Source organism: Pezoporus occidentalis, unplaced genomic scaffold (assembly GCF_034315485.1).
Source record: "Pezoporus occidentalis ecotype Australia unplaced genomic scaffold, CSIRO_AGI_Poc_V1 ctg160, whole genome shotgun sequence".
NCBI lineage: Eukaryota > Metazoa > Chordata > Aves > Psittaciformes > Psittacidae > Pezoporus > Pezoporus occidentalis.
The window spans coordinates 1,484,224-1,503,521 of NW_026913426.1; the positions used below are offsets into that span (position 1 = coordinate 1,484,224).

Here is a 19,298-nt window from a genome sequence, read left to right on the forward strand (position 1 = left end):
GCTCAGCCGTCAAGATTCAGTCCTCATAAAAGCCCTCAAACAGGGCAAGAAGTGATAATCTTGCTTGGAAAGGGATCCTTCCATCCCACTTTATAGTATTAACACAGAATATGCTTGCAAGAACATGCCAAAGCTTAACTGCTCTTTTTCTGTATTACTCATGGGATTGTAGAATAACATCACCTTCATTTATGTTCTAGAAAGCAATAGTGGAATGATAGTAAAAAGAAAGCTTGAAACTTGACTGAGATGTCAACAAGAACATGTTTGCTGTTCTTAAATTATTGTACACTTAGTAATAAGGACTGCTTAAATAGGGTGCAGAGTCATTGTGAAACTCCAGGTTTTTTTTTTACTTCTGGTTTCACTGAATTCTGTTTCTCAGTTTGCAGACACGGGGTTGTGTCTTTTTCCTTTCTGGGTAGCTGCAGTCGTTTGCAAGATGCCCAACGCTGATTTTTAGCTTTTTTTATTACACTTTCATACCATGGAAGCAATTGTTGTCATACTCAGGGAGCATAAAGTACCTAGCAGGGCCCAAAGCATCAAAGGTGGGTGACTTCGGCAGCACTGGAATGGATCTTGTGAAGCATTTCCTTTTCAGCTGAGTTAATCAAAACCAGCCCCAGATCTCTCTTCCTCAAGAGCAACTTGTCCTTCCCAGAAACCTGTGTTGTTCCAGCAGGCAAAAGGTTGCAAGGCTGGTAGTGTATCAGAGTTCAAATAAATCCTCACAAGTGGATTATGCTTCATTCAAACCACCTTGAGTTGTCTTTATGTGGTAATTGCAAACAAGTATCTTATCAAGAAATGAAAGACTTGAATTCCACCTTACCTTTTGGATACCACAGCCTGGCAGTTCTATCAAAACCCCCAAAACCTAGGGCAGGTATTAGAACCAGGGAGCTGACTTCAAAAGGAGGTCTCCCATGGTTTTCTCCTTTATGGCTTTTAAATTACCCATGAATTTCCTAAAATAGTAATACTTTCTAAGGCTTATTTCCAGTTTATGCAGGTCCCCACTGTAATGTAGTTAGATGGAGACTGTCTTTATAAAGCAGTTAGCAGGTATATTTTACTTCTTTTATTTAAGAAATTAAAAAATTATTTATGTACTTTTACAAAAATGGACAGGAGTTGCTTAGACCATTGGCACATCAATACAGCCCAGGCAGATTTTAACACCTGAAAATTCAGATCGAGCTATGGAAAGAGTAAGTTATAAAGATGATTATCTACAGTGTGAAAGCTTGAAATAATTTAATGTTTTCATAAGTATTTCTCATTCTTGATCATCTTTAAGACATTAAAAATATAAAATAAGAACAGAATGTACTAGACCTTATTATTACAGACATTGAGGTAAGGGGAGTAAAACTGCATAGCACCAGCCTGACTCAGGTTGAGGAAGAGGAACAGTCCAACTGCAATAGAAAGGCAGAAAAGTACATGGTTGAAGTATCTCCAGTTAAAAACCCCATAAACATCATTTTATGAACTGAAAACTTTAAGTTTCAGGAGTCTTACATTTCATACAACAGAAATATCCAGAATTGTAGCAAAGTCTCACAAATTTATTGTTGTACAAAACAGGTTCAATCACAAATAATCAGGCTGAAGTCTTGTCAAGTACAAAATGAAGGATAAAAATAGGACACAATATACAAGACTAGAAGTAGTTAAATATTACTGAAACCAAAGTAACACTGGAATAACTGTTATTTACAAAATCTAATCTCTGAGACCGTCTTGAGCTACAGTAATAATTCCTCTACCCCTGTAGGAGATTAACATGCAGATCTGACAGGTGGAAATAATGAAATTAATGTATACAAAGATATGTACATTTAGGCACAGTGCTTTGTAAAGACTTTGATACCCAGTCCTTATTACAAAGACTTCGTTTTAGTCAGTTACACTTCTGACAGGCTTGTCACATCCTCTCCCTGCTCCCTCCCACCCCAGGTTATTTAACATTTCGCTGCAAATTCAGACAGAAACAAGCTTATTTTAATAAAACGGTTTCTTCTGAGAGAAGCAACTTTGCTGTGGAAGTAGTGGCGGTCGGTTGTTACAAATGGACTTCTTGCCATGTGATACACAGAGAAAGAGAGTGTGAAGGAGTCCCCGTTGACTAGTTTGTGCATTTCCCATTATAAATGCACTGGACAAGCACCAAACAAGGCCACATTTCCGTGTAGAGAGCAGTATCATGACAATAGATATATACATTATTTTAAATACTTATAGAAATTTAATATACAAATGGCTCTGAATATACAATAAAATAATGTGGTAAAAAAAAAAAAAGTTAAAAATCAAACTATGGTGACAATACCACCATTAGGCACGAAGTATTCCTGGTGTTTGCTATTTTAAGGGAAGTCCAAAGACAGACCATTTATCATTTGTCTGGGTATTTCGAGATGAATCCCTTCAAGATAATGCAAGAACCTAGAAAAAGAAAAGTGACTATAAGGGGACAAAGTTATTTCCAATTACAAGGCAACATCATTTAGAGAGACAAAGGTTCACCTTTCCTGTCTAGAATTATTTGACAAGGTATTTTATTATTAAAATTCTTACTACTTTGTAAATGGAAATGCAGCAAGATTTAGGAAACCCAAAACTTACCTTCTTTTAGTCTTCCCTTGCTCTTTTAGCTTCTCAGACCTACAGATACTGCGAAGAGTGGGGAGGTATTCCAGTATGCTGGCTTGCTTATTACCCAGGTTTAAAGGACTTCTGGAAAATACTGTTCTGACGACTGCCAGCCTCTTCTCTGCTTTTCTGTGAATGCTAAAAAGAAGAGTGAAGCTTTACTGTTTCTTGTTCAAGAACGTACAGTCCCTATTTTGTTCCCTTAGGATCAAATCCACTGGTTTAAAACTGCTAAACATACAGATGTCCAAAACTGCATCCCAATGGATCAGATCCTGCAACTTCTGATCTTGTGCTGCTTACACAGCATCACAACGCTGCACTTTGAGAGAAACATGAGTGACAGTAGTTTGCTTGGCCAATGCTCTTAGCTTAATTATGAGTCTAATCCAGGGAGGTCTTTACAATCTCGTGATGTAGGTGAGATTTAGTACATCCATCAGACAACGTGATCAAAAGCATCTGTGGTCTTCCCAGATAAGAAGTGGTGTGTGAATGGTATTTGCCAGAATGTCACTATCAGATCCAACGTACAACTCATGATATACTGGCCCAAATCTGGCCACAGGTTAAATGGTTAGATCCATTTTGATACTGCTTCCCTAGGTACTGACTTACAGAAGTATAAATCTAACCTATTTTCCTTTTCAGACACTTGAATATGTTTTATATGCCTATTATGCAATTTCACATGACTACTTATGTTAAAACCAATCTTTCCTATCCACACTTGCTAGTAGCAAGTCTTTTATAATATATTAAAGGTTACTCTTTGTTAGCATAAGTTATTACAAAAAAAATGCAGTAATTTTACTCTGACTTTTGTTAGGTCTTCACCAAGGAATCGCCATGCATTTAACAGCCTCAGTATGACCAGGCATGGGATGAAGATCTGCATATGTTGTACTTGCAGGATCCATTTCAGTTCATCTGTCTTGAAAAAGCCATTCATCTGGGGGCTCATTTTTAAAGTAAATGGACTAGATTAAGGCTACAACCTTATAGTCATGCTGTTCAAACAAAAAAAGTCACCTTTTGCAGAGACTGCCATGCAATTTAAGCTTAGACAAGCCAAGTGAATACGTTCAAGCACTGTAAGGCATACTGACAACTTTCATAGTGGTATGAATGTGTGTAGAAGTACCCAAAACACTCTTAAAGACTGAAATGCTCTTCTTGACAATTAAATTATGTTCCAGAAATATTAGCAAAGTCTTACCTTGAATCAGCCGACTGACAGAAGGATACACAATTTCTTGTGTTTGAAATAGGCAAAGTAAGTCCCTCCAGCTGATCATTTTCAGGTGTTTTACTGGTACTCAAAGAGGATTGCAAGTTTTGTGAAATGCTAACAGAACATTTGTTAAAACTGAGTGCTTCAATAGCTGCCATTATTTCACTACAGCTCTGGGAACTCCACCAATCAGTATTTTCTATACTGAACTCATCAAAAAGACCATTTTTGATTTTGCCATTTGTCCAATTAAATCCTTCATCTGTAGAAAACTCCAGTGGTTCCTTGGTGTTAGTGTTCACACAGCAATCCAAGAAAGACATGGTCTCCACAAATTCAGTCAGTGCATTCAGACACTGAGAAACAAGAGCAGAGCTTTTCCCATTTGCTGAGGTTTTAGTTTGCATTTCTTTTTCTTCTTTATTCATCAACGATTTTGATTCCTCTTCATTCACTTCAGCACATGACACAGGACTATCTGATGGCAAAGTTATGAATTCAGCTGAATAGTTCAGTTCGGTATCAAATAAGTCACTATCATCCAATATTTCAAGCCTTTTCTGTCTCTTTGTCTTCTCAGACTTTCTTACAGGGCTTTTTCCAGAGCAATACCTGTTAGTGGACCTGTTTTTTGAAGAAACTACGGTAGCCCTTTCAAGTACAGAGCCAGGGGCTTCAGACTGGTTTGAAAGAACTTGCACGGGTAAGGGAAGAATAAATTCAAGATTACTATACATAAAATCCACTTTCTTCATCTGGAATTCTGTGAGAAGCTGCATCCATTTGTTCCATGTGTCCATGGTTGTGATTTTGTGCTGTAAAAATAATAATAATAATGAAAATTTATTAATACATTAGACTATATATATATTAAACTATTATTACAAAAAATCTCATATTCCTGGCTTTGTGTTTATGAGGCAAGAGACTGATTTGCTTGCAAGAGACTGCCCCAGTTCAGATTTTTGCTTAACAAGAGAATCCCCTAATTTCTACAAAGAGATTTGCTTCTAAGATATTATTCATAGTGATGCTTACACTCAATTATTCAAAGTATTAGATAGTCAACTACAAATATACCATAAGAAATGTAAACAAGTCTTCTGAAGGCATCAGGATATTCTTAAGGCCAAGCAACGTCTCTACACAGCCTGTATCACATTTTGGAAGTTCCTGAGGATGTGCATCAGCTTGAGAAAAGTCCATCTTGGAATCAGTAGTCTTTTCAGAACAAATTACATGATCTGCATTATTTGTCTCCTCTCCTCCTGCACAAAGATAACATGCTTTACTTGGAAAGAAACAACTGCATCATGAAATTGATTCTTCCCCTCTTTGTCTCAATTCCTTTTATAAAGGATACTTTAACTGCTGCCTCTTGCTGCAACTCTGAGTGAATACAGCAACTGGAATTGGTTATCCCCATTCATCATCCACACTTTTAAGTGTCACCAGTCTGCTGTCTCTCTTCTTTGCAAGTAACCACTTGAAATAGTCTGTTCTTCCTTCTACGCCCCACTTGTCTCTTTCTGTTGCTCAACTCACACTGTCTCACACACAGACGCCTGCTGGGGATGCTCTTCCTCTACCCTTTGCCACCAAGTTCTTTCCCTTGCTGCCTGTTTGCTAACTGTCCAATCCTTACCTTTTTTCAGTTCTGCTTCCTCTAGGTGAATTACTTACGAGCTCAGCTGCAGAACTCAGCTAAAGAACTGCAAACTCTGAGTCGAAGGGAAAGTACTAACAGCTCTCTGCTTTGCCCAACTTTTGCTACTCAGAAGAGGAAATAGAGATAATAAAGTACCATAATGATGAGTAACAAACAGGTGCAATAGAAAAATCAAACTTACAGTTTGAAGCAGCTAAATAATCCCCCCAAACCCTACAAAATGTTTAGGGGTCTTCTAGAAAGTTACCATCTATTTCTATGTGTCTGAGAATGGTTTGATTTAATCAAATTCACGTTAAGATGGAGATTTTCAGAAAACTTAAATCAACCTACCATGACATGCCAAAGGTTTGTCTTTCAAGCATCCACCTCCACTTCTAACCCAAAACTGCAAGTAGAGAACACTTTGTCTGATATCACAGTTATTTGTGGCTAACAGGGCAGCCAAGTCTTTCACATCTGTTCGCAGATTCTCAGCCAGACACAGGGCTTGAAGGTAGCTCACAGCATTTATCTGAACAAAAATTAGACAAAGGCCACTGAAAGCAACTCCTACCAATCAGACTGCAGTAAGTCACACAGAAGCAAATTATTTATGCTTGCAATATACTTTTCCTTTAACAGACAAGATTAGCTCATTAGATTATAGCTACATTAAAACCTCTATAGAAAAGCAGAATATTCCACTAATCTAAAGAGTCCATGTCAGTGAATTAGGTTCAATTTAGAAATTCAACTCATTAAAACCAAACCAAACACACATATTCTGCTTATGTTCCACAAACCTTGTTTCTCATCACCATTAAATGGGTTCTAGTGAACTATATGCACTCCAAAGGGTTTTATTTTTCTCGTAGCTCTGCAATAGTCTGGTAACCCAAAAGATTTTTCAATTTCACATTAAAAACATTCCCATTCTCAAGGGTTAGTTCCTTCTGATTCTTATTTATTTAGATTTTGTACATACTACAGAGCTGCAAGTAAAACTGTTTGCTATACAGCATACCAGTGCTTACATTAAAGGAATAACACTTCTAAAATAGGTGCTATACTTTTAAATGAATGAACCAATACTGGCATAGTCAGCCTTCAGATCAAAACTATTAGATATACCATCTATGAAATGATTTACTACATTCCTACAAACTAAATTAAGTGATGTCCTTCTTGTAATTCTCTGAATTACTCAATGGGTAAGAAAATCTTCCATGCTCATAAAAAAAATTCTACATGTAAACATCCATCCATCCATCTTCTGATGAAACAGACACAGTACATCAGATAAATATAAACCTACACCAACATTTAAATGTCAAATTACATGTCTGCATTTCTGAACACAGACTTACCAAGGAAGGGGTTCTAAAGTTGATCTCTTCAAAATAGCCATCAAACATTAAGCTGAATGTGGGATCTATACAGGAAAATAGCGGTGAACTGTCATGACATTATGTTCAAAAGTAATTATTTTCTCTATCCATTAGAGCAGCCAATATCTTTATTCAAATACTCACTTTATAGTCTCCGCTCACTTAATTCTACATTTAGGAGCTGCATTCAACCATCACCATTTAAACCACTTCATTAAAGGGACTCTTTTGTCTGCAAAGCCTAATTACTGTAACAAACATACTCACCATTGGTAGTAAGAATTACAGGTCTCTTTGCTGTTGCCATGAATGTCTTTATTGCACTTAGAAATCCTGCATCTTCATCAAATATTATATCTACCTATAGAAAACAAAGGAAGCGCAAAACATCAGCAGCTTGAACATAGCTACACGCTGTGAATTTAATGGGGGCTTAGATACTGTAATTACTGGGGTGTTGATGGTGACTTTGAAAGGGTCTCAGTGCATGTACATAGTGTAAAATTATAAACCAACACTTTTCACATAATCAAAGGAATTAAATCTGTAGGATCTAAACTGTTCCAACAGTGAACAACTGTTGATAGGTGTCAGTTTCTTTATCTCATACAATAACTTTGTCAAATAATGATCCATGTTTAGGAGGGTTCTCGTGGTGATGAAATCATTAAACACTGAATTCATTTTTAAGAAGCTGGTAATGCTCACACTTGAATCTCCTTAGAAGTCTCAAGGAGGAAGGGAAAATTAAGTGAAATTCTTTAAACATAAGGAAACAACATACTCCTCACATCAGTACATTTCATGTGAATTTTACCTCTTCAAAGAGAATGAGAGATGTTGCACTTTTTCTGTTGTGTTCTCCTCCTTCTACTTCTTTGTTTATTGACTTAATTTGAGCACCTTTCTTTTCTTCAAGTGAATTCTGAGTATTTCCTGCAGATGCTGAAGAATTGAGCAGGAAGTCAAGGAGGACTGAAACCATCCAATGTGCATTGTAGACACTGGTTTTGAAAACACCCTTAAGTGTTAAGCTGCTTAAAAAAATCCACTCTGACGTAAAACCCCAGAAATCTGACCTACACCCCTTTCTGATGTCTTGTTTAAAAAAATATTGCAACAAATTTGCTGTGAATTCAACCATGTTTGGTGAAGGGCTAACTATTTGTAAAATCAAGCCTGCACTTCACCTGTTTGTGACCTGTGACATCTCAGCGCCATGGAGCAGATATAGGTCCTTCAAGACTACTCTTCAAGACAAGGACTAGGCTCAACTACACCACTTCAATCCAGCACAAACAAACACTGGTTGTCGAAATACATTATTTCCTTTCAAAAAGCTTCTCTTTAAGACTTCCTGATCCCATGAAACATTTGGAAATGCACTTCTCGATGTTGAGAGACTCAGAGATTTCAATGTGCCCTTCTATGTATCAAAACCCAGTCTGCAATCAAACTGTTATTGGCTTCACAGGACCTCTTAATTCTGTAGCAGTAATTTTTATACATATATATGTATCTACATTTATATACACAAATAGATACATACCACCTAGTACAAAAAAAGAAAAAACCCAAAACTCAACAAAACCCCCCAAAAAACCCAAACCCTAAAACCAAACAACCAAATTAAGGCAAATCTAGTGAACTTCAGATAGTCTGTACCCTAGTTAACTCTCCTGTAACAGAGAAATGACCACTTCCTATGTAGTTAAGTGTATGTGAGATGCATTAAGTAACTCTTGCTGGCAGTTAACAGTAGAATAAGTGTACTCTATTTTCTCCACACAGCTCCAGGTACACAGTAGTACAGTGCAGCATTTCCCTCTCCAGAGGAAGATTATCATTATCTATCATTAAATATTAACTATCTAATAATTAACTAGAATTTAATAGCAATATTTACCTTGATTTTTTTCTTGAGATGTCCCTGCTCCATCACTACTTTTATGTTTGGAAGAAATCTTGAAATAGTTTGCAAGTGTTTTAGGGGGCAAGTTCCGTTTTAATCCTGCTCCTCTGGGGGACAGTGGAGGTTTTCTTGGCGAAACAACTTTCTTTGGAGAATACATTTTTTCTGCAAGATATGTTTTATGTTAAACCTAAACTGGAAGTGTAACCTCAAACTTCTGCTTCTCAGGCAAATTTAGAGCAAATACCTGGTTTTTCTTTTTTTTCTAGTACAGGACAGGTTTACTGTGCTGGTTTCTACTTATTTTACTCTTCTCCTGTCACAAGGAATGCTTCTGTTTAGCTTTCTATTCACATGCTATAGCACTTACGACAGCGCTACAGAAATAGCTGAAGATAATTGAGAGTCAGTCATTTTGATGAAATCACTATTTAATTACCTGACTGGGTTTAAACCACGACATTTGGTATGGAGTTGTGTTAACCAGCAGAGCCAAAACCCAGCAAACCCCCAGACCAACCAACCTTCCATCCCAAAACAAATAGCAAACACAGCTCCCCACCCCAATCAACCAAAAACCCCAGACAGAACCATGAAACCTACTTGGCGACTTGGCACTGCTACAACTGTTAAAAAAGCAAGGCTTATGTGCATTAATGCCTTTTTTGTCCACTTGATGAGACTGAGTAGCTTCTTTTAGTTGTGACAGTATCTGTCTCCCGCTACGCTGGCAAGAGGCATTGACTTCAAATATCTGCAATGGGATTTCATTTACATTTTAAAAACATCTTGGACATCTTGTACTACAAATGCTTTCATATCACTAGTTACAAGTAAGAAAAATGGCCACGAACCTTAAAACCCAGCTCCTGAGCACAAGCATACACTGCAGCGGTTTTCCCCACTCCCGGTGGGCCTGTTATCAGAACTGTATTGCAGAGGCTCGTCTCTTCCTCAGCGTCAGATTTATTATCTTTAAAGTCAAGGCTGTCCAAAGAATCTGTAGATTTAAAACAAAAGAAAGGATTCACGTAATGTTTGTGCCAACTTCAACAAAGAGAATCTATGTATATTTAATTCCATCAGCACCTTCATGCTCTTTGTCCTTCTCCCCTTTCTGATTTCTTTTTTCTTCCCAATCGGCTCTTTTCTTCCATTCTTTTAGCCAACTATAAGAGGAAGGAACATAACAGAAAATAACTACTGCTGAATAAAGTGAACCAAATTCAGATGGAACAGAACATAAAGCTGAGAAACATCAGCCACTTGTTATCCCCCTCAGAAACCTATCACTCCTTTCAGATTTAAAAAGTTCAAGATTTGTTTGATTCTTTTGTAAAAGAGGATTTCCTCTTTATCTTGTGTCCTGGTATAAAACCAAGTCACTTGGCAAACTAGTTAAATTGTGGAAAACGCTTTATCATTCGTAGTTTTGTGTTGTTTGTCAGATGGATCTTTAATAGCTTAAACACATACAGAAAATTTAACTGAAAAAGGATTGTATTAGATGGACTTGAGTGCTAAATTACTGTCAAAATCAAAGGCAGTGCATCAAGATCAGGACCAGACATGCCTGTAGGGAAGTACAGACAAGCACTGGTAAGCTGCTCTTTCACTCATAGCGCGCAGGCTTGAATAACCTGACAAAACAATAATTTTTACTAAGTACTTCATTCCATCCCACAGCCTGATGTAGCATTTCATGTGTGGTTTTGTTTTGTACCATATCACACAAGCTACCAAGGTATGCGTGCAAGAGAAGCTATGACCAAAGAAGATCATTCACGCCAAGTGACAGTTCGTTTCTGCAGCTTCCTGGAAGTAAAGCAAAACAAAGGCCACACACCCCGTAAGTGTTATTCAAGCACAGCCTAGAAGACTTGACTTCACTTCTTTGAGCATCATTAAGTAATATGATGTTCTGAGTTATTTTAAGAATGGATCCATGCTCCCACTTCTGACCTGTGTAGCCTTTCAATTTCTTTCTTGTTCCCTACGAGTTCACTGGAATCTTGAGGCTGGTATTTTTCTGTCCAGAGCATGTCTTCCTTCTCAGCTCCTACAGGAGAAGTATCATCCTTTCTTAAACAATTCTTCATACAAAAGAGTTGATCAAGTTCAGTAGAATATTAAGACCAGGTAAGATTTTTGCACTACAGGGGAAAGCCGAGATACATCCTATATACATTCCCTCAAGGCAAAGAGAATGAAAACCAGACAGAAAACGCAGTTACCTGAAAGTGAATTTGGTGCCGACAAATACTCAGTGTCTTCTATCATAACATCTGGTTTCTGGGGCTTGCTTTTTCCCGAACGCATGGCTTGTTCTGTCTCTCCTTGTTTTTCTCCAGAGGTGTGAGAAAAACGTTTCTCAGAAACTCCTGATGTTATTTCCGCCTCTGAACCTTCAACTTGTTTTCTTCTTTTTGATTTGTGCTCTTCTGTTCCTTTCCTTTTCCTCTTGGTTTCCTTCCAATTGTCAGAATGTTTCTGATTTACCTCAGAATTTGCAGTGCCAGCTTTGCTTTCTAAGGGAAAAATAAATACATAAATAAAAACACACCCTTTTACAATTTCAAGCTCTCTCCATTACAACCAAATAGGGGGGTTTTAAGCCATATTTAAAAAATTTGGTCAAAATGGCCTAAAATGTGAGGACCAACTTATTTCCAACAGCATTCCTTCACTGACACATCTCTGGAAATTCCAAATGCCTTTTTATGCCAGGGAGAGTCAGTGCGAGCTTGTTCTTCCCCAGGCAGATCACTAACCGTGTGCGCTGCTTTCAGAGCCCAGCCGTTCCCTCTGCCTCTTCAGAAACCTGTAGAAGTATTTTCTCACAGGAAATTGGGAATTAGAAGACATGATCTCATCCAGTAACTCTTTCCTGACTCTATCAGGAAAAACTGGTCGGTGGCCAGAAAGCTGCAATACACACACACACACACACTTATATAAATTATTACACAGAATAACGCAGACAGTTTTGCATAAGTTAAATTGGTAGCTCTTGATAAAACTAGAGATTAACAGAAAGCCTTGAGAATTATCTAACATTACAATGCACACACAAATATCGAAGACTGAAACAGACTCAAACTACAGGAGTTTTTAAAAGCAACAGAAGTCCTAACAAGTAACAGAACAATTCAATTTTATATTCACTTTTAACACTAGCCCTCATTTAAAGTACTAACCTCAGGTGCAGAACAGTTTCCAGTTAGTTTTGAATTCACAGTGGAGAATTCACCAAGCGAGAAATTGATTTTTGTGACATTGGTGACTTCAGTGTTCAGATTCCTTAGCACAGTTAATAAAGGACACAATGGTGATTGCAATTTCCACATTGGACAACCTACAAAAGAACCCCCACCAAGAACAAAACAAGAGGAAACTTTTATTAACAAAAGGGAGATGAAGTCACAGACAAAACCATCCTATAGTAAGAGTAAATGCTTTTAACCACAGCTTTATCATGTCAAAGCCAAGCTTATTTAACTTATACTGCATCAACTTTTTATCTTTATTAACTCTACCTCCCATGAGAAGAACAAATTTGCACATTTTCACACACATTTCCCAGTGAGTTGCTCCTGGGCTCTGCTTGCTCTAAGTAACAACCCTCGCCCTCACCCGGTCTCTGTAGGACAGGTGCTCACCAAGGAGTTTGTTTTGCTAATTGGTTGGTTTGCAAATACAAACTGGTAAGTGCTATTCTACCTTTTGCTCTTCTGCCATGCCCTTCCATAAGGATATTGTAGCACACTCCCTCCCTTAGGGCAAGTAATGGTCTTTACTCTTTCGAGAAGCATTTTGCCTTTGTCAGAAAGAATGGTTTCTGCCCCAATTGGGGCTTTGAGCACCCTGGCCTAGTGGGAGGTGTTCCTGCCCATCACAGGGGTTTGGAATTGGATGATCTTAAGGTCCTTTCTAACCCAAATCATTCTCTGATTCTATTCCCCAAATAAATCCTAAGAAGTCTGCATCCTCACCCATAAATGCATACATTACTTTAGCATCAATTTAACTTGTAAGTTGTATATTTAAAATCATTGCACTGGAAGCTTGTAAGTTTTGCTTTCTTACTGTGACACAAAACAAGAAGAAACTACTAGTTCATGCTCTCACATTAGTGAGTTTTGCTTTTCAAGTTCTTTTCTGCCCAGATTCAATAGATTTTATTATAAAGCACTATAAACACTATAAAAGTTATTATATAAGTTGAACAAAAGCTTACAGTCATCCTTCTGCTGTACATGGACCACAGGCTTGAAACATGAACTTGCAAGTGAGTATGCTTCCATTGCTGCTGCTTTCTTTGCAATCTGTCTTTTCAGGGACTCTGGCAATCCGCTCATCAAGAATTCACGTTTTGCTCTGAACTGATCATCATCTTGAGAGTTTTCAGATGCATCTTGGCTTTAATGAAAATGGAAATTCAACCCCAAAGCATTTGAAATACCAGCCACATAAGGCTTACAACAGAATTTAATCACATTCACTTCTACACAAGTTAGAAACAGTCTGGGAGAACTACTAGAATTAATTTAACTGTAGCAAGTTTGCATTTAATTTTAAATTTTCTGTTACAGATTTTGATAAAAAATGACTTTGGTTTTGTATTTTACATGCAGCTTAGGATTTCTTTTTAACCAGTCATCATCTCGATTTTCAACCATCTAAAACGGCTCAATAATGGTTGAGGAACCCTCAAAACCCCCCAAAATTTTACAAGCAGTTTAACATATTGGTCACTCTAAACCCATAAACATTTATATCACATTTCCACAAGTGTATTTAAATCTGTAAAACAAGAGAATGTTAAAAGTAATCTTCAAATACTTTTTGATTCTTAAGCAACTGCAATCTTGCCAACTGACCTGCTCTCATCAAAGATCACAACTGGTTCACCTGCAGGGTTCTGAGCATTTCTGCCTAGGAAAGAAGGCGGATATCCCAGTTTTCCTTTAAAAAGGCGAAAGGAAAAATCATTATTACATTAATGCTAATGTAGGATTCTAACCTTGCTTCTAACATTAGGGAATCTCCTGTTCTTAAGGGAAACCTAAATATTTTAACAAATTCAGTATGGTTTTATTTCTAGTTATTCCACCACTATAGATGTTGGGTTTTGTAACATTAAAAAGCAAAACCCACCACCTTAAATTAGAAGACAACACAACATGATACCACATTAGCAGGTTTTCAAACAGTTTTCCCTCCTAGCATACAAATGAAAGGTATATAATGGAATATTACACAAAAAGTCACAAGAAAAGAAGAATGCACTGCAAAGGCAGCTTTAGAAAATACAGTTATAATAGTAGCTGTAATCAAAATTAAATACATGCAGTAAAAACATTTACCATTTGAGTTCTTTGCAACCTTCACGTTTCTAGGCTTTTTCCCCAAAACATCATTTAAGCTCCGAAGATTCTTTTGCTTCACATTCTGCACTGTAGTAGTGTCACAACTCAGGCTTGAATCTAAAATTTTTACTGATTCCTAGAGGGAAGGCAAATAAAATATGAAACACAACTTTTCCTCCTTTATTAATAAGACAACTTAGTGGATCAGTAGTGAGGAAACTGCAGAAACTGTTAGAACGCTTCAAAGTTAGCAAACACAATTTGAAGATCATAATTTCACTACTGTTGTCTACACAGAAGTAGTATATAGGATAGGATGCCCAATAAATAGAGGGCAGAACTACTCTCATTTAGAAGTCTAAACCATACACATCTATTTCAAATGTGGTGCTGCTCATTAGGAAAGAGAAACAGTCACTTCCAAAGCCTGACTATCTGCTGCATGTTACAGATCTGCATTGAAACAAGCATTCCGGTCTATGCCTAGCAGTTACTTTACTATTTGACAGTCACCATACCACTACACAGTATCTACCTTGTTTGATTCTTTAAAAGAAGCATTTGCAAGATAAGGAACATTTTTGTTGCCTAAATGAATCACCAAAACATCAAAAGAATGGGGTTCCCCTACAGAATACTCAGGCTTACTTCACTGTCTTCTGATTTTTTCTTTTCAGCAAGAGCTCGCTGCCGAGACGAGCGCCTCACAGGAGCTGGGAAGTCTTCATTAACCTTTGATCTATTATGCTGAATAGCCTTTGCCTTCTCTATCAGTCGCTTTGCTTTGGATAGGTTTTTCGAAGTAGAGCTCATCTGTTAACAATGAACAATTGCAATTCATAGCAATGTATTTGGCATTTCACATATTCATATAGTTTTTCACATTCATAAAGATATCATTTTACTCAAATTTTACTGGTATAAAAAGAAAATGAAAGAACTGAGAGGAGGAGCAAACCAGGATCATACAAATACTTTTCAAAAGGGAACAAGAGCCCTACATGTTCTGCCCACAGAACAAAAGAAATATGGGCATAAGTACAAGCTGTTCTGCTGTGCCCAAACACTGTGACCCATCCTGAGAACCTGCAGAGCAGGAGAACGCTACTTTATTGGATTTTTCTGTTACAAAAAAGTAGATTTACACAAATAAAACCCATTTTAAAAATCTAAGGTACATTAACCATACAAGAATGCTTATGTCAAATCCTAGCATAAATCACAGTAACACTCTCTTTCCATAGGGCATCTGAGAACTGTCATATTGCATAACATAAGACTATTGCACAATACCGAATATGAACACAATGACATACATATAATAAATGATATAAAATACTAAACCACAAACTGTTACATAAATTACCTTCATATTTTTGGAGTTAAACTCTTCATTTTTCGTTGCTTCAGCTTTATTTGATTTTGTAGTCGCACTGATACGTGTGAATTTCATTCTAATTAGGGAAAAAAGTATTATGAAAGTATTATGTTTTAGTAAAGGGAAATGCTACTCTCAATTTCATTTTCAAAAGCTTTCAAAAATACAGTGCTGTAAACAGAAGGCTAGGGTTTTTGGGGGTTTTTTTTTGGCTTTGGTTGGTCTTTTTAATGTCTTTAGTGCAACACATTTATAGAGTCAGCTTTGGTTCTCCTGTATTATTCACCTGTATTCATGCACCAGGTATGCCTTCCAGTCAACCTAAAGTTATGTTTTACTCTTAAACTATTTGCAGGAAAACAAAGTACAAAGGTAGAATATACTGCTAAATGTTTACCTGATTGGGCTGCTTCCATCAAAGGGCATGGTAATCACCTCGGCTTTATACAAGTTACTTTTCTTCAAGGATTGCTTTCTTGCCTTTGGAGTTGAGGTTAGTAAAAGACAGCCACTTGATTCCTCTTCAGAAAAGGTATCCTTAATGTGGGGTTTTTTGGGTGTAACATTTTTTGATGTTTTGATTTGCTTCTGCCTTAAACTCCTCCTTAACTCATTCACTTCTGGACTCGATGAAATTCTTACATCTAAGGTGTTTTCCTTAGTGAGAACATTAGCACCTGAATCCTCATCTTTGTAACAGCTGCTAGTATCAGAGACATTAGTTTCCTTAGTTTCTGAAGCCTTCCTTCTTCTGTTTCCTTTTTTCTGATTCTTTCTGGGGCTTTTGGGTTTAGTTCCATTGTTTTTAGGACTAGAATCTTCTGGTACTCTGCTTTCTAATCCTTTATTTGAAGCAATGTCATCTTCAGGTCCTTCTTTTTCTTTTGCAGACTTTCCAATGGCTTGCTTTTGTTTTCCAGGTGCCTTTTTAATGCCACTTTTTACTACATCTGACGTCGGTTGTCTGAACACCTTCATAAACTGATGCCTTTCTTCCAGACTACATTTTGGCTTTAAAGAATCTGACCCCGCAGTCTCTAGTACAGCTAACTCCAGTTCTTCTTCCTCAATAACTACATTAGATCTTCTTTTCTGAGTAACCTGCTCAGTTTGCTCACCATCCAAGAGGGGTGGGCTACTTTCTTTCTCCCCTACACATCCTTTCTGCTTCAAGAAAATGGAAGCTATTTTTCTAGAGCCTTTCTGCTCCTTATGCAATGGAGCTAATCTGGGGGGAATGGAATGAACTTGGGCAAGGACAGTTACTGTTCTAAGTGGCAGCTGTTGAGATTCCTCACACCTTTCTGGGTCACTAACAGCATCACTTTTGTCCACTTCATTTGCTGTAGCAGGATTGTCTGTGGTTGGCTTTGTGTCTTCTTCAGTGTGATCTATGTTATCCTCTCCCTGACTCTTCAAGAAGTCCTCAAATGACACTGTTATTATACTGTTATTTACCGGTGACGTCGTGTCATCAAAACTGGAAGCACTAATAACAACGTCATGCTCTGCTATTGTAGGAGATACCAGCTTTTTCTTATCTTCAGTTCCCTTTTTACACTTTTCATTCGTCTGGTTTTCAGATGGAAAACTTTCAGCCAAATCCATATTTACTTTGTGATTCCTTTTGCTCGATTTTCTTACCCTATTTTTTCTTCCACTTATTTCAGAAGCAGCTTTCTTTGCGTTTTTTCTGTACGTAACAGCATTTGAGAAGTTCTCCATTTGCACATGATCTTCTAGTTCTCTTGCACCTTTTTGGTCAACTAAGGTACACGTAGCTGTAAAATCACCGCTGTCTTGTTTCAGTCCTGTTGTTTCTCTGCTGCCATCACTACTCATTTCTATTCCATGTTTATCCTCAGATCCTTTCATCTCCTTTAGCTTATTATTTAAATTAACTCTCTTCCCTTTCCTCTTCCTCTTTAAAGGTGGTTTAAAAGGTGACTTACACTCTTCATCATCAGCATCAAATGGTGCTGTATTTTCTCCCGCTACAAGTGGCAATGTGGATTTCTCATCTACAGCTGTCTTCTTAAAGTAATCCAATATGTTGTTGGGTTTTGGCGGCGACAGCACTTTATCCACTGGTTTTGCTAAAGGTGAAAAGTATCTCGTGATTGTCTCCACAGAAGTATCTTCCTCGCGCCGTTTCTTGCATGGCTGTGGAAAAGTTCACCATGAATCTTAGTTTTCAAAGAGATAACTCAGTGCGGTGATATAAAGCAGCACAGGACCTATGGTCTGCATTAGTGACACTAGTACTTTCCCAAAGGATAAGCCTCTCATGTCAGTGCGCTAAGACTGTGCGCGCATCAACTCACCCCCATGTTTTCAACAGCCACCTAACCTTGAAACAACGATTCTGCCCTTTCATGAATAAAAACCCTGTTCTGGAACTCTGAGGCCACCAAAACTGGAAGCGACCACAAGGTCTCCAGACCTGCACATATCTCACAGTACCGGAGTTCAGAAACTGGCAATTCAGGTGATCGACCTGGTGGTTACCTTGAGATGTTCACCAGAGCATGTCACAGAGGATTCCAACATCCCTTAAAGACGTACGGTCCCACTGTAAGCCTCTGGTGTACCTTAAGGAGAAACTCCACCTTCTGAAACACTTAAAGGGAATGAATACAGAAGAATTCGTATCTCTTATCATAATTTAGAGTGTGGCACTGGCACAGGGTGCCCAGAGAAGCTGTGGCTGCCCCATCCCTGGCAGTGCTCAAGGCCAGGTTGGACACAGGGGCTTGGAGCGAGCTGCTCTAGTGGAAGGTGTCCCTGCCCGTGGCAGGGGTTGGAACCCTAAGGTCCCTTCCTACCCAAACCGCTCTGTGACCCTGTGATGTGCCCGACTCCACCAAAGATGACTCACAAAGGCCTCTTTAACTCTCCTACTTCATTAAACCCCGATGTCTCCTGAGATCCCATCACTTCATCCGCTACCACCGCTCACAGAGCTGCCGGTGCCCGCCTGCGGAGCCCCCCAGAGACAGCTCCTGACAGCCCGGCCCGCGCTGACGGTGCCGGGGCAGGGGAGCGCCCTCCCCCCGTTACAGCCGCGCACCACAAAGGGGCTCCCCCCGCCCCCCATCCCCGTCCCGCCTTCCCCTCCGCGTCCCCCCGCACCTGAGCGTCGCCGTCTCTGCCGGGGAGGGGGGCGGCCGCCGCGGGCACGGCGACCCTGCCCACCATGCCCCGTGCGCGCGGGAGCGGGGCCTCAGCCGCGGCGGGGGGGGGCGGCGCTGGCGCTGGCCATGGGGGCGGGGGCCGCCTGTCAGGAGCGGGCCCGGGCGGGCAGAAAAGCGCGCGCGGGACGGGATTCGGAGCTCCGCGGCGCACCACGTGACCCGCCCGCCTCGCCCAACGGCCGCTCGAGAGCCCGCGTCACGTGAGGGAGGCGAGCGGGTCCCCGCCCCGCCCCTTTTCCCTTCTCCCCGCCCACCCCGGGGGAATGGGGGGCAGGTCACGTGCCCGCAGAGCCACGCCCACACCTCCGCCTCGCTGTCAGTCCGGTTTTCGCGCCGCGGCGCGGAGAGGGGCGGGGCTGGTGACGTCAGGCGGGTTGGGCACGGGGCGCGAAGAGGGACAGTATTGGCCGCGGCGCGCTGTGTCCGCCCGGCGCCCTGTGGCAGCGCGCGCCTCGCTGTGCGCCATGTCACCCGCGCCCCCTCGCAGGCCGGTGCTGCCGCCGCCGCCCGC

The 19,298-nt window shown here is 39.6% G+C and overlaps 1 protein-coding gene across 1 annotated transcript; it reads right to left on the minus strand.

The window, feature by feature from the left end:
* Positions 1-1,553: 1,553 nt before the first annotated feature.
* On the minus strand, positions 1,554-18,840 carry ATAD5 (ATPase family AAA domain containing 5). Its single transcript, XM_062612663.1, has 23 exons — positions 18,726-18,840; positions 15,991-17,756; positions 15,582-15,669; positions 14,864-15,028; positions 14,213-14,351; positions 13,727-13,811; positions 13,084-13,265; positions 12,044-12,201; positions 11,618-11,771; positions 11,081-11,374; positions 10,809-10,905; positions 9,936-10,015; positions 9,701-9,846; positions 9,450-9,600; positions 8,841-9,011; positions 7,752-7,879; positions 7,202-7,295; positions 6,914-6,978; positions 5,898-6,078; positions 4,976-5,163; positions 3,881-4,710; positions 2,635-2,799; positions 1,554-2,454 (listed from the first exon to the last, which is right to left on the minus strand). Exons 1-23 carry the CDS (start codon positions 18,789-18,791, stop codon positions 2,376-2,378), a joined length of 5,472 nt encoding a protein of 1,823 aa, XP_062468647.1. The 5' UTR covers positions 18,792-18,840; the 3' UTR covers positions 1,554-2,375.
* Between the last annotated feature and the right edge of the window lie 458 nt (positions 18,841-19,298).